The sequence below is a fragment of the Pteropus medius genome, unplaced genomic scaffold (assembly GCF_902729225.1).
Source record: "Pteropus medius unplaced genomic scaffold, Ma_sr-lr_union100, whole genome shotgun sequence".
Classification (NCBI taxonomy): Eukaryota; Metazoa; Chordata; class Mammalia; order Chiroptera; family Pteropodidae; genus Pteropus; species Pteropus medius.
The window spans coordinates 6,001,973-6,016,906 of record NW_024349224.1 but is presented as its reverse complement, the minus strand read 5'-3'; the positions used below and the strand labels follow the sequence as shown (position 1 = coordinate 6,016,906).

The 14,934-nt window shown below is 44.2% G+C and overlaps 1 protein-coding gene across 6 annotated transcripts in view; it reads right to left on the bottom strand.

Annotated features, from left to right (window-relative positions):
• The window catches only part of FTO (FTO alpha-ketoglutarate dependent dioxygenase), a 325,863-nt gene that overhangs the window by 76,022 nt on the left and 234,907 nt on the right, over positions 1-14,934 (bottom strand). The window contains exon 10 of one of the 6 annotated variants that reach the window (XM_039880888.1): positions 549-825. The exons of 4 other annotated variants lie outside the window; for them this stretch is intronic. In XM_039880888.1, coding sequence (XP_039736822.1) covers positions 753-825 — 73 coding nt within the window. In that variant the 3' untranslated portion in view covers positions 549-752. Of the gene's footprint in view, positions 1-548; positions 826-10,469; positions 11,781-14,934 lie in introns of those variants that run through there. One more of the 6 variants, XM_039880889.1, reaches the window with a different exon arrangement.

Genomic DNA, 14,934 nt, shown 5'->3' with positions numbered 1-14,934 from the left:
TGGGGTCTTTTGTTTTTCCTCTTTTTTTTTTTTTTTTGGTTTGGTCTCCTCCCAGAAAAACAACTGATGTAATGACTCCATCATAGCATGATAAGAAATAGGTGTATTTCTTATAGGTGTATTCCAGGCCCTCGTCTACCTGGATGAAGGAATGGGCAGCTTTGACCCGAGATCACCTTGATGTCCTGGTGCCAGGTAACATTCCAACTCAGGCCTTAATAAAGAGACAACATCTCTAGCTTATGATCCAGTCGTGCACACGGAATGCAAAATGGTACTGAATTTCTGAGGCATAAAGTGTAGTCTTTCGGCTGGTTTCTTCAATCCAGAGCCATGTTTTCTTCTGCCACTGCCTCTTAAAACATTTTCTTATTTATTTTACACTTAAATATAATCTTCTCACGAATTTGTACAATTAGTGGGGAAATAAGTGTAGAAGTAAATTGGATTATTTTCAAAATACTCTGTGAGGTGTAATTTCAGCCGTTTATCCAGCCAGATTAAACAAGCAGTTGACTGATCTGCATTCCTCAGCCCCCTCCCCTTCTTTCTTGATCTCTCGAACGGTGAAATGCTCGACGCTGGGCTGGGTAGTGGAGAAAGATGCACAGAACCTGAGTCGTTTGGCCTGGGAGGCAGGCCTGTGCCATCGGGCTGTAAAAAGCCTTGGCAATGGCACTATCGCATGCCAAATCCACCAGACAGGAATCCTCCAAGAGAGAAGCCAGCTCTGCTTCTTTCTCATCAGAGACCTATATAGCAAAGGTATGTAAGACGAGAGGGGCTCCTGGTTTCTGTCGGAGGGGCCCGGCCCGGAGGTAGAGGCTGCAGGAAAGCGGAAAGGAAATACGTGGCATGAACACGGTACACGAGAGGACCCGACACGCAGGCCTGGTGGTTGCTCTGTTTTGCAAATGTCCATTAAATGCGTAAGCTGTGACTAGAGGATTTTAAATGGTTCTAAGGAAGTGCCAGGGGCTGAAGAAAGAAAATCATGGTGTCCACGGGAGGCACTGCTGGTCTCCTCCCCGACAACTGTTCCCTCCTCCTTCCTTTCCTAACAGAGCCCCCGTTTTACTCAGGGGTTCAGCGCTCAGAGGAAACTGAAGCAAATCTTGGTCAATAAGCCAAGAATGGTGCTTCCATTCCGCCCCCCGCCCCCCGCCAGTCCTGCGCTTGGGGGGTGGGCGCCTGAGCCCGAACTGAGAAATGAGAGCTGAGGGAGGGTCACTGGGGAGTCTCCAGGTAGAATTTCCTCACTTTTAAGAAGGAGGCACAGGAGAGTTGATCTCTTCCTATTTCTGTTGTTTCTACATCTGGACGTGATGGCTGGAGCAGCTGCAGCCATTTGAAGCATAAAGTCGGCCTGTGTGAGGCTAAAGGTTACGACGGCAGAGCTTAAAAGAGAAGAATCCAGGTCTTTAAGGACTTCCCTGGACCTATGATCATGTCACACCTACAGCTGTCCTACTTCTGAACTTCCTGTAATGTGAGATAATAATTACCCTTGTTTAAGCCGATATGTGTCAGAGCACAATTTGATACTGTACCCATTTGTCCATTAAGGAGGGGTAGCATTTATATTTTTAGCTTAGCTACAAGCATGCCAAACATCCAAATTTAAATCTCATTCACTAATATTAAATTGGAATTTGCACATATTACTGGTGCTTTGTTTGTTTGTTTTTAAATTGGTACAGTCCTTTCGGAGAGCAGTTTGTCAATATGTATCGAGAGTTACAAAGAAGTTTATAAATTTGATCCAGTATTTTACTTTGGGCAATTTATATCAGGGAAATAATCCAAAACATAAAGAAATATATGCTCTATATTTGACAAGAATATTATGCATCCATTAAAAACGATGATTAAAAACTGTTAGTAGGGTGAGAAAAATTATGATGACACGTGAAAAAGAATACCATAATAATAATAATAATAATAATACTAAAACAACTCAACGCGCTACGTCTGTATGTTTAAAAGCTGGAAATAAAATCGACCAAAAAACAGTTACAGAGTTGGTGTCACGGTGGAAGAATAAGGGTGAGCTATTTTTCCTGTTCTTCTTTTTCCAAATTTCCTTTAAGAATAAAAATAAATATTACATATATATATATATATATATATATATATATATATATATATATTCCACCACCCCCCTTTCTAATTTCCACCCTGCATTATTTAGCTGCCTTAGTAAAATCTGTGAGCGATGCTGGTTGAAAATGTCTGGAGAGGGAGACCAGGCCAGCCCGGGGGAAAAGGCTGGAGGCAGACGCAGAAAGCTCACTGGCACCAGGATTCCTTCCCAACTAGCTGAATTTTTCTTTTACATCTTGATTTTTCTTTCTTTCTTTCTTTTTTTTTTAAAGAGATGATTATTTCATGATTGCGGTAAGGTGAACAAGAATAGTTAACAACCATGGGATGGTGAGCTAACAAACCATCACCAAAAGAAATCCGTTGGGGAAAATTCTTATTTCTAAATAAGAAAACGCCAACTGCTTTGATTCGAGTGTTCTGCTTCAGAATGAATTTGCTTGGAAGTGCAGAAGAGTATAAGATGGGGGCCGGGAGGTAGCAGAGCATTTCTTTAAATAAAAGCAGGGACATAGATGCTCCTTCCAATCTAAGCCAACAACGGAGTTATTGACAGAGTCCTGAAGAAGCTCACAATATTCCATGTAATTAAGAGGGATTGTTGGCATCAGAGGAACCAGGAATGTTCTGCAGATTAACTGCTTACTTCATTGCTAATGACTGCCCAATTTCTATAGACTAATTGGTGCAATCTACATTTTTGCAGCAAAGATGAAGTATCAACTTGATTTGGTGTCGATAAAAAATTGATGGATGCTTCTGACTGCTACTTCTCAACAATACACGGATTATTACTACTATAATTATCATAAATGACAAAACATGGGCAAGTGGTGATTACAAGCCTAATTCTATCTTGAGGTTTTAATGGCATAAACCACTCAGGCTTTACACTCATGATTTACTGCATCATCAAAATCTCTGAAAGGATTACCCTTGGGTGAATGCCACTCATTATCTTACCTACCAATAATGCACTGGTTTGGCCCAACACGGAACGAATAATCAAGACTGAGTTCTTAGAAAAGCCCTTATTAAACATCTAAATCTCCAGTCTGAGGAGGAGACGCGTACCTGCCAAAATCTTTCTCTTCATCTCTGGATGTTATAGTTGGATTTTGTTCTGATACGTATAGAGGCTGGGTGTCTCTGGGTCACACCCTCCGAGCTGAATGCCAAAGCCTGGAGATGCTGCTATCAGCCCGGTCACTGCCAACCAGGCACCAGCAGAGTGCCATCGACCAGGCAGAGAGAGAAAAGATGACACACACCGTGCACGTCCCCAGCTGGTCGGGCACAAACGCGAAACCTGCACAGTCGTCTTTCTCTGGCGGAGAAGGACAGCGAGGAAGACGGGGAGGAGGAGGTTGCCGTTTTTAAAAGGAACACCGAACAACTTATGCTACGATACGACACGTCAAACAGAAGGACATCGGGCTGCCGCAGAGAGAGCTGCAGCACGAGGGAGGCCCGAGGCCGGGGCTGCAAAATAAAATGTGCTCCAGGCCCGGGTGGGCGACCAAAGCGTGAAGCAGCCAGCGAGGGCTCGTGGCAACGAGGCGAGAGATCCGCCCTCTGAAACAGGGAGCCGCCCACTGTCGCCGAGTGACCGTGGCCAGGCAGAAGGGGACCAATGTCGTCCTATATTGTTTTTTTTTCTTTTCCAAGAGCAATCAGATGTCTTTGTTTGTAGCGTAAAATATCCAGGTTGTAAAATGTTGGCAAACAGGTGCGTTTTTTCGCATGACGGTTAAGAGCGTGGTGGCCGGGACCAGACTGCCTGGAGTTGGGCGCTAGCTCTGCTAACATCTGGGACACATTACTTAATTTGAACGTCAGTTTTCCTCCTACACAAAATGGGAATAATAACTGCCACCTACTTCGTGGCAGTTATATCCTCCGCTAATCGGGGCACAGTAAGCTAATCGGGGCACAGTAATTGCTCAACAGCTACGATGTTACCTAAGGCTAGGTCTGGCCTGCTGCCTCTTAGTTCCCAAACTCTGCCAGAGGAAAAAATGATAAATGAGGCAAGATAGAAAAATGGCCAAGAACGACCGCTCCGAGGCCGACCGTGTGAGCTGGAATTCTGTCCTCCCTCCTTGCTGGAGGCTGTCTGACCTTGTAAGTCACCTTACGAAACCTCAGCGTTCTCGTCTGGCAAATAGGGACAATAAATACCTGCTTCGCTGACTGTCGTGAGGTCGAAACTGAAAGCTCTGGGAAGCGTGTACCACAGGGTTTGACCGCTCAACAGTTATTTATAGTCATTATTCACGCTATTTTTTTACATTGTGTTTTTTCCAAAGTCTTAGAATTTTAAATCTCTCTCTCTTTTTTTTACGCTGGTTCAAATTTCCTGCTCTTATGTCCGTCCCTTCTGCTCTGAACATTTCTGCCATGGGCAAAGCTTAATTATTTTATTATTAGTTATGAACCATGGGACATTGCTCTCTGGAAGCTAATCTACGTTGCTTCTTAAGGTGCCACTTTAACTATGACGATTGTCGCCAAGTGCAAAGGACCGCTACGGCAAGCCACTCTGTGTGAACGGCTTAGGTGATCTACACTCTAAGGAGCGAAAGCTGTGACGATCCGTCATAGGAAACACGACTTGTTTTTTGCAACATGCAAATCCCTGATAACATCCCATTCGAGGGGATCTGCAGTTGAAATGTCCAAGACATCTCCCCATTTAAAAATGCCTGAAAATCCACATCTATTTTAGAGCGCACTCTTTAGGCGAGCGAGATGTATGCCGGTGGCACGCAAACGACATTCTCCAGTTGAGCCACGACTGTCATTACTTGGTTCAGTCGGCCAAAGTGCTCGTCCATGCCAGACTAATGGGGGTTCTGCTGTTTGCCTGACGGTGGAGCCCACTTTTGGGCGGAAGGGGAGCTGTAAATGTCCTCTCTAAAACAGAGAGCATCGCTCGAAAAAAGAGAGCGTGTCAACTGAAACACTGCAGGCTCCCGAAAACCAAGCGTGTGTGTCACTAGCGAAGAAAAATGCATTTCCCTTCACATACTTGTGCATAAGACAGGATACAGATTATACTAGAAGGGTCAACGGGCAGACGCAGCTGAAAGTGGACATGCTTCAAGTCACCAAAGGTCCTCTATCACTTACTCGCGACTTTCAAATACCCTTTTTAGTGCATGGAGAATCTTATATGTCACAGCTATTTGAGAAAATAAATTACGGATATGATCTGGCATTCTGAGAACCACCAGACTGTCAGGTACAGGCTCCTGCTTCCTAATATCAAGTTTTACTCTGTGGCAACCGGGTAAATCCCTGGGTCTCTCCAAATCTCAAATCACTGAAAGTGAGTCAATTAATAAAAAATTGAAAAAATTAAAAAAATAAACAAAAACAAAAAACAAAAAAAACTATGCTTTGCAACTCAAAGTCATCAGAAAAACTCGCAAACGAAATTTCTCCTCTAGATGAGGATCTCCATGGCTTCTTGTTGTTTTAAACTCCTACTCATGGGTGTTACAATAACTGGCTGCAAATTCACTTTGTTTTCTCTGAGATCATTTAACTATTTTAAAAAGTAATGTTCCTAAGGCCACCCTCGATTCCTTCCGTGTCATCTCTTTGTGAATGCGGAGCTCATACGATGCACAAGAGTCGGAGGTGGGTGGCATTAAAGGGAGGCTCCCTCTGGAAATATTCTAATACGACCATCCAGCCCCCTACCTCTCCCCTCCCCTCCCAAAGACTCGCAATTTAAAAATGCCCAAATCTAGTAAGAGATATCGCTTACTGTCGGGGATGCACATACCAGAGGAAGTGCTGGGGATCAAGGAAATCTGTGAATCAGAGAAAGATGTTGGTATGCAAGATTGAAGATATCCCAGCTGGCCCACCGCTTCAGCTGGTTTCCAGAGGCCAGGAAGAAATTAGTCTCACAGTTCGGTTGAAAGAACACCTGGCTCTTCACCCAGAGGCACAAATTCACCGTTGAACAGGGTAATCTTTGTTTCTACTCTGAACACACCTAGGAATTCGGTGATTGAAAATCCTGTGGCTCTGTCCTAAATCGCCTGCGTTCATAAAAATCAGGCGGTGGGGGCGAGCGGGCAGGGAGTGGTTGTAAAAATACTAGTGTCGACAGGGCGGATTTTAAAGGCTGGGACGGTCTCTCTCTGACTACTCCAACTGGGTTGGAACGTGTGTCGCCTTGATTTCCCACATGCGTTTTACTGTGAAGATTCACAAACGTGAAGAGCTAGGAGGGAAGGAACTGTATTCAAGCCCAAGTATTTGCCCGCAACCGAAGACACATGAGAGCTGCAGAGGCTCAGAAGGACGGTCACATTGGCTCGAGCTCCCCCATCTCCGCGGTCTGCACGAAGCTCCGAGCGACAGCCAAAAATAAACTCCAGTTCTTCATCAGTCTGCAAGTTTATGCTGAACCTGTTCAACGCTGGGAAACGTCATTTTACAGTTGAATCCTCAACTTTGACACTAATTCCTCTTTCTCCAAAGAGGGTCAGGTTGGGTCTTGCCGTGAAGTGCTGAGCAGAGCAGCCGGGCGGGGTGAGTCATGGAGGAGGCTGTGTGATGGCAGAGATTACTGGGCTGGATTCAAAGCAGCGAGGCCAGGTGGGGATGTAGGAGGCGGGTGGGACAGGGCGGTAGTGGAGGAGTTGGCACCTTGCGAAGGTGGAATGTACTGGCAAATACCACTGGCACAAGTCTTGGTGGGAGGCCCAAGCGGATCCAGCCTGGAGAGCAGCCTGGGAACTGGGCTCCTGGGAGCTGCCATCTTGGACCCACCATCACTCGCTCCTCTTTGCGAAAACCTCGACCTGCAGATTTTGTTCTTCGCTGCTTCTTTCCAGTCAGTTTTCATTCCCCTTTCTTGACTTCTTTGTGGGCATTCTCCATTTTTTTTCTTGCTCCTATCTCTCAAGCTTGCCAAGCCTTGCAATACGTTTTATTTTTTTAACATCTCCTGCAATATTTTTTTTTTTTTTTTGGCTGGGGCCATTCACGGGTCAGTTAAACCACCACAGTGACAAAGGAATCCCATAGCATTCAAAGTGCGTTTAAAAAGCGGCCACTACAGAATGACCCCGTGCTTGGTGCTGGGGTGAGTGCAGAGACGACAGTCTCTTTCTTCCAAGAATTTACGTTCAATTGTTAGTCCCCAACAGGATGGATACTGCCACACTCAAACTGCTAGATGCCTTGAAAATAAAGTCGGAACCTTTGGCGACACCTTTATCTGCAAATGCTGGGGTGGCAGAGAAATTGGAAGAAATGATAGTTCCCAGCAGGAACTATAAGTTTTACAATCCAACATTTCCCCAGATGGGACGAATAATATCAGTAGCCTGGCATATAAAGATGCATTAAGTGGCCACATAAATCTGGGAAACATTCATTTAAACAAGGTTCATCAAGTGGTTTTCTAAATTGCAGAGCCTTTCATGAATCGGAATCTGTGAATCTTCAAGAAAGCTAGGGGTCTATAATATTCCCTATTTCCCAAATGACAACTGAGTCGGCTGATGGAATTCGTGTTCCACGGAACCCTTGGAAGTGTGAAGAAAGTTCATACTCTCAAAGGAGAAAACCAGGAAAATCTGTGAAGCAACATGCAAACAACGGTCAAATATCATAGCCCAAGTCCATGAGCACTGAAGAGATATCAAGTAAAAGAGGAGGATCAAAGAAAAAGCAGGCAACTTAAGAAGAACAGACCTTCGGCAGAGTATTTCTGCACTACTGTTGGCAGATGCGCTGGGTTTTAGCTGCGTCACACTATTATAATCAGAAACCAACCGGATCACCAACTGGATCAGGTCTAGAGTGATGAGAGGTCAGGGACCTGGGAACCTGCGTTTACTGAGTATTTGTTAAGTGCCAGGTGTTGCTTTCTCTTCGAGAAACTTGCAGAGTGTGTGCATTCCTCAGATGGTCTGTCTCGGAATCTACCGCATCCTCGGCCCCGGCACAGGGTCTGACATACAGTAGGCACTCGATGAGTATTTCTGGAATCAGAATGAATGCCTTTTTCACGGGAGGAACAATAAATTCATCAGATGGGGTTGCATAGGTTAAATGTTTAATTTTTAGGCCAAAGAGGCCATTAGCTTGTGACTCAGAGCCCACACACTGTATTTTATTTGGCTTGTAGAAGGTTTTAAAATAAATTGACAACATTTAAGAGTTGAGAGATTGTCAACAAAATCCAGATTTCCAGCTTCTTCTGAAATACCAGGAGACCTGGCAACACCAACCCACATCTGTAAGGCCACACCCAGCACAGAGTCACATGGCGGCCACAGTTGAAAGGCAATTTGCCACTGTCCCCGCCACTCTCTATGATCTGCACACCACTGGGCCACGTCCCTGTTGCCAGTGGTCACTGTGCTGCTAGTCCCAGGCACTGCAGGCATCCGAGCTTGTGACCTCTGGTTTATAAGGGTAATAATCAACACATAGAGTGCTTCCTGTGGGCCACGTACCCTTCTAAACACCTTTATATCCATTAATTCACAACCACCCTAGGCAGTGGGTGCTCTGATCATCCCCATTTCACAGATGACGATCTAAGCAGAGAAGGGCTAAGTCACTGTTCCACATCTCGTATCTCGTAAGTCGTACAGTAGGTTTTAAACTCAGACCACCTGGCTCCAGAGCCACACTCTTCGCCGCCATGGTCCGCTGCCTCCATCACACAGACATACTCTATTCCTCCACATTGTTTTCTGATTGTCCACGTGTGTATATCTCACATCCCCCAAACTGTACTGTCTTCAACAGCACGAAATGCATCATATTTCCTTTGTGTTTTATTTACTTCAGCAGATTTTTTTTTTTCTTCAAATTCCTTTTGATTTCATTTGATCAGGAAGCTCTGTATAAGTAAACATGTCCCACAATTTCCCTAACCCTCCTTCAGGAAACTAGCCAAAGTCTGTTTCCCTAAGAGCGAGCCCAATATTGACCAAAGCTGCCACAGGCTGGCAGCGCCACAGGCGGGGAGCGGAAGTCTGCTCGCCCGTCTCACGATGACAAACTCCATGAGCTTGTATCACACGTACCCCGATGACTGGAAGACACGTGGATTTAGTTTCAGCGGTCCCCGGCTTGCTTCAGCATGGGTTTGTTCACCCAAACAGCTTGCTCGGAGCCTGTCCCTTCCCTTTAATTAGTTCTAGTTCTCTACAGTTTTGATTTAGTGACAAATGACAAATCACTCTCTTTACCTATTAGGGGCATAAGTGTTTTGTCCGGGCAGAAACTGTGGCTGGTACAATCGGGCCGGTGGGGTCACTCGGCATTTCCACGTGTGGCACTGAATAAAGAAAGGTATTTTAATTCCCAATTAGTCCATATCCGCAAAGGAAATGTATTTTCCATTATTTTTTTACTCTGGAATCTGATTCATAAAATATCTTAAAAAAAAAAAAATTTTACGTGACCGAGTCTTTGATTTCCCAGGGAAACTAATAAATAATCAACAAAAATATGATTAAAGACGGCTTGAACTACCATCCAAAAAGGAACTCTAGCCGGCAAAGAATCTTTCTGATCCAAATCTTTTTATTCCTAGAAACAGAATTCTTACTTAGCCTTTCAAAAGCCCGATGAAGGCTTCAGCTAAGTTTTGACATAAGATTTTCATATTCAAAATATCTGTTGAAATAAGGGGAGAAGGGATGTGGATCTTGAAACTGCATTAGTCTGAAACAGAGCTTAGTAAGCTAGAAAGGGAAATTACTTCTCTGTAATTGGAATTCTCTCCTGAAAAATCTCTTTGAAATCATGTTCAGCTACTTCCCCATTATGTGTCGCAGAGAAGCTAACTTTAACCCTTCCCGAAACTACACATCATAAAAATCATTTCATATTTATAAACTGCTCTGGGAAGAGATTCCCGAGCAGTGGTCTGCGGCATCAAAGAACTTAATAATAAATGACTAGTCCCCAAGATTCCTAGATACATTAAAAAAAAAAATGTTTTCCAAGACACCTCCTTTCACTAGGCCACTGATGCTCAGATTTATATGTCACATTTACTCGGCCATGCAGTCCTAAGGCAGAGGCCAGAGAGGCCCCCAGTTTGAGTTCCATTACCTTTGAAATGACAGAAGCAAATTCTGCTCCAGCCCAGTCCCTTAAGTTCTTTGAAGGCAGGCATCGCGTTCGATCCTTCTTTGTAACAATAATGCCAGCATCTAGTAACTACTTCGCCAATCATGAATGAATGAATGAATGAATGAGAACTAGGCGGGTAAGCATGGCCTGTTCCTTAACTTCTATGCTCTTCCGGTTTCCTCATCTGTAAAACTGTAATTCTCTTGAGAGTTCTTCCTCAAAGAACTCTCAAGAGAATTAAATGAGATAATACAATTAATATGTATTATGTGTATTACATGAGCACAGTGCTTGGGGCACAGCTATATTACATGGCTATTAACATATTAATGTAACTAATAACATAATATAACAATTATACACACAGCTCTGTTATATATAGCTATAAACATTAATTAACCTGTAATTAATAACAATTTGTTATATATTTTGTGTATATACTTAATAAAAACACTAAGCTAAGTCCGTGAAGGCCATAGAAAAATAGGATGAAAGAAAGTTCTCCCTTTTACATCTACCTTGATGTGAAGACAAGACACCTAGGACTTCCGGGAGATACCCCATAATGCTCAGGCATTCCACGGACTTTCCACGTTACGAGGCTACGTGGCCTATCAAGAACTGAGGTACAAAGGCTCTTGTGCTCTTTCAGGGCAATACAGCTTAATGTCCTCACAGAAATTATATTAGTTCTTCAGAAGGAAGAACATCAAGCCTGGTGCCCACCAGAGAGATGTCAGAACATAAAATGCAAAACGACTTAATTATTTTTATAGCAAGGCTGTCAGCCATAGGTTATATATATATGAAGAAGAGATAGAAGCCTTTTTTAAAACCTGAAATATTGCTATCGTATTTCCTAGGACAACAGCTCTACAGAAAATTCTAGATGGAGATGCAGACCAGAGAAATGTCACGCCAGAAAAATCGACACAAACCTCATTTCTCTACTGTAAGCGTAAGGGTTAACAGAATGTCAGTCACGACAATGAGTGACAAGCAATGTCAATAAGTGAACTTATTTTTCTTTAAACGGATGTTGGCTAGAACCTGACTTCCCATAAACCCATATCGAGGGCTCACGACCCCAGCTGGGGCTCACACCAACGATGCTTGGAGGAGGCCCTTCTCTCTCACGCTGTGTGCCCCCTGGTATCGGTAGCTGGCCAGCAACTCCTCAGAGAGCCAGTCCCAAGCCCCAGAGCCTCCCTCCAGATTTGGCAAAAGACAGGAAAAGGCACCCTCATTTCCTCTGGATTCCATGAGCAGTCACCGTGGGAAAGCTGAGGCAGATATATCTCAATAGTATTGACTCTTATTTCAAGACCCAGCACAGGGCTGCACGCAGCGTGGTAGGACAGATGGCTTCTCACATCAGAGCCACCCAAGGAAGAGTGCACCAAAGTGGGTCCCCCCGTGTCCTGTGGAAAGTCAACACAAGCCTGTGCTGCTCTCCTTGGGTCTCGCCATGTCGCCCGCAGGCTGGATACTATAGAGGTAACCTCCAAACACTCACGACGCCTTCGGTGAGATCCGAAGAAAGCAGAATTACTCTGTAAAGTCAAATAAACACGAAGAAAAAGGATCAGGTTCCCAGAGCGAGGCTCTCTAAAATCTAACTCCACGTCTTACTATCTAAGTCATCTGAGTTTACAAATGACAGGCATATTGTATGCCTAGGAGACACGAGACACTGTACAGAGTAAGGAATAATTACATTTCCTACCTTCAAGGAGCTTCCAATATGATGTTACAGACACACACAAAAAACAATTAAGTAAACGGAAATACGATAGCATAATTATAAAAGTGTCAAGAGGAGAAAGAGCATTTCGAAGATGGAACGAAAAGAAGGAAGTGAGACAATCAAATTGTGAACAACATTTTGCAAACTCTCGATTGGATCATGATTTAAGGTCCATTCGTTTTTTTTCTCCATGCCTCTGGGTCCCCTCAGGCAATTAAAGATGCTACATCTCAGCCTTCCCTGTATCTCAGAGAGAAAGGAAATAAAGATGCCCAGGTAACAGGCTTTGAGTAATTCCCGATGCAGGGGACCATCCCATGACAACACCAGGCTAGCCCCTCTCAGCCGCCAAGCAGAGCCCGCGCTGATGCTCATTCATTTATCCAACACACAGGTAGTGAGTGCACATCAGGCACTGAGCTAGGCTCTGAAGATACACTCGTTGGGAAGACGAAGGCCCTGCTCCATGAGAGCAGCTTTCATTTAGTGTGGGAGACGTCGGATATGTCGACGGACAAACAAACAGGAATTTCAGATAGACTTGGGCGTTCTGGAGAAGAACAGAATGATACGACTGCCCGACTGTGCAGGGGATGGAGACGTCACTTCACCCAGACTAGTCAGGAAGACCTCTCTAAGGTGACATCTGGATGACGAAAATTCAAAGGTCAGAGAGGTAGAGCACATCAGGCCAAGGGGACAGCCAGTGCGAAAGCCTGGAGACAGAAATGCACTTTGTGCGCTGGAGAAACAGGACGAGGCCAGCGTGTCAGGATGAGCGTCAGGATGAGCGTCAGGATGAGTGATGGATGAGCATCAGGATGAGTGATGGATGAGCGCACAGAAGGACAGGCAGGAGCCAGGCTGCTGCTAAGGAGACGGGCTTTGCTCTGGGTGTGACAGAGAAGCAGGGGATGACGCGGTCTGACAGGAGGTTTTCTTCTGTAAATTACCAAGAGTCTGGTTAACAGCTCTACTGAAATGGAATTCGGATCCCATACGATTTACCCGTTTACAGGGTACATTTCGGTGACATTTAGTATTTTCCTTTCTGCCCGCTCCAGCCCAACAATCATTAATCTACTTTCTCTCTCTACAGATTTGCCTATTTTGGACATTTCGTGTAAGTAAAATCATTGTATGTGCTGTTCTGTGACTGGCTTCTTTTACTTAGCATGTTTTCGAAATTCATCCATATCGTGGCATGTATCAGTACTTCATTCTTTTTTATTGTTGACTAATATTCCACTGTAAGGACATACCACATTTCGATTATCTATTTATCATCTGACGGACATTTGGGTTGTTTCCATTTTTGGCTTTTATGAGTCACGCGAACATTTGTGTCCAAGTTTTGTACAGACGCGTTTTCGTTTCTCTTGGGCAGCTAGGAGTGGGTCATTCTACGTTTAACCTTTAAAAAAGTTATAAACTGTTTCCCGAAGTGGCTACACCATTTCATGTCCCCACTAGCAATGCATGAAGGCTCCGACGTTCCCCCCGCCCTCACCAACACTTGTTATGATTTGCCTTTGCATGACATGTTTTTAAAAGATCACACAACTTTTTAAAGCATCACTGCTTTTAAAAATGATAAAAGTCACTGTTTCTTAAGAGCTCTGAAGATGTGAAGTGATCCCAGAATTCTAAAGGGTAATGTGACATCATGAGAAGTAGAGACCTCTTTCCATGAAACTGTCACCAAGTGGAAAATAAGGACGAAGAGGCTGAAGTAGAATATATGTCTTGGCTTAGAATCCAGTAAAAACGCATATTTAGCCTCATCACCAGATAAAGAGACTACGGTACTCCTTCCTGTCAGGCATCTCCTCCTAGTCTTCTTCCACTGTTTTGCTTCTAGGTGGTAAAAGGTATGAGTTCAAGCAGATATCTATTGTCTTTTGCTAAAGCCTTTGCAATACAACATTACCCATTGCCCGGCCCGGAAGGAAGCCCTTTCTGCCGACAGACGCTCCTAGAGTTTGAAGACTGAGCATGAAGCTGGTGACTTGCTTGTGTTGTCTGAGGGCACAGCTGGGGGACCATGTGCTGAAAGGTCGGTTCCCAAGGGACGCTGGGAAGGAAGGAGTTTCTTGGGGGGGCTGGTTCAGCAGCCTTAAAAGCCATGGAGTACTGTGGCTTAGACTAACGTCCTTCCCCATCCCCAACGTCACCCTCGTCATTTCATAGACCAACCGGAAGCAGAGAAAAAGCCCGGCACCATCGTGCATGTGCACTGTGCTTGAGAAGCAGGAGGAAAGGCAGGGGCATCAGATTCTAAGGTCATCTGAGAAAGCGAAAATTCTGAAGAGACAAAATCATACTTAAAAACCCCTTAAGTCGAGCACAAATATTACCTGTCACTCGTCACTCAACAGACCATTTTTCAGCAAGTCTAACACGGCTAGGTTTTCCTCCATCGATGCAATAGATGTGTTGCTTCAGTTAAGAACCAAATGTTTAGTTAAGCACCCAATATGTTTAGGGGCTATATTATGCGAAAACAACATGTATCTTTAAGGTGTAGAATCACACCCGGAATAGGAAGACTGTCACCCTCTGAGAGGCAGGCACAGAGTCCTCGCTCCCACCTCACATTCATGCCAGGGCACATAAATGCTCATGAAACGGAATGGCAGGAAAAGAACCATTTAAATGGCTGTTGCTGTTCTCTCACCTTTGGTTTAAAATAAGCTAGTTAAAAATATGTATGATTCGATTCGCTGAAATCGGTTTTAGAAATCCAAAGTTTAGACAAAAGTCATCTTTGCCATAGATTAACGAAAAAAATGGACTCAATTGCTACAAAGACTTAAGATCACAGAATTCCATAATAAAATTCCAGAGGCCAGAAGGGGCCTTGGAATTGTCAAACTCAGAAGTGGAGGACGATTTGGATCTTGCCTCGTTTAAACCCGTCATTTCATAGCTGAGGAAAGTCAAATCCAGAGATATTTAGT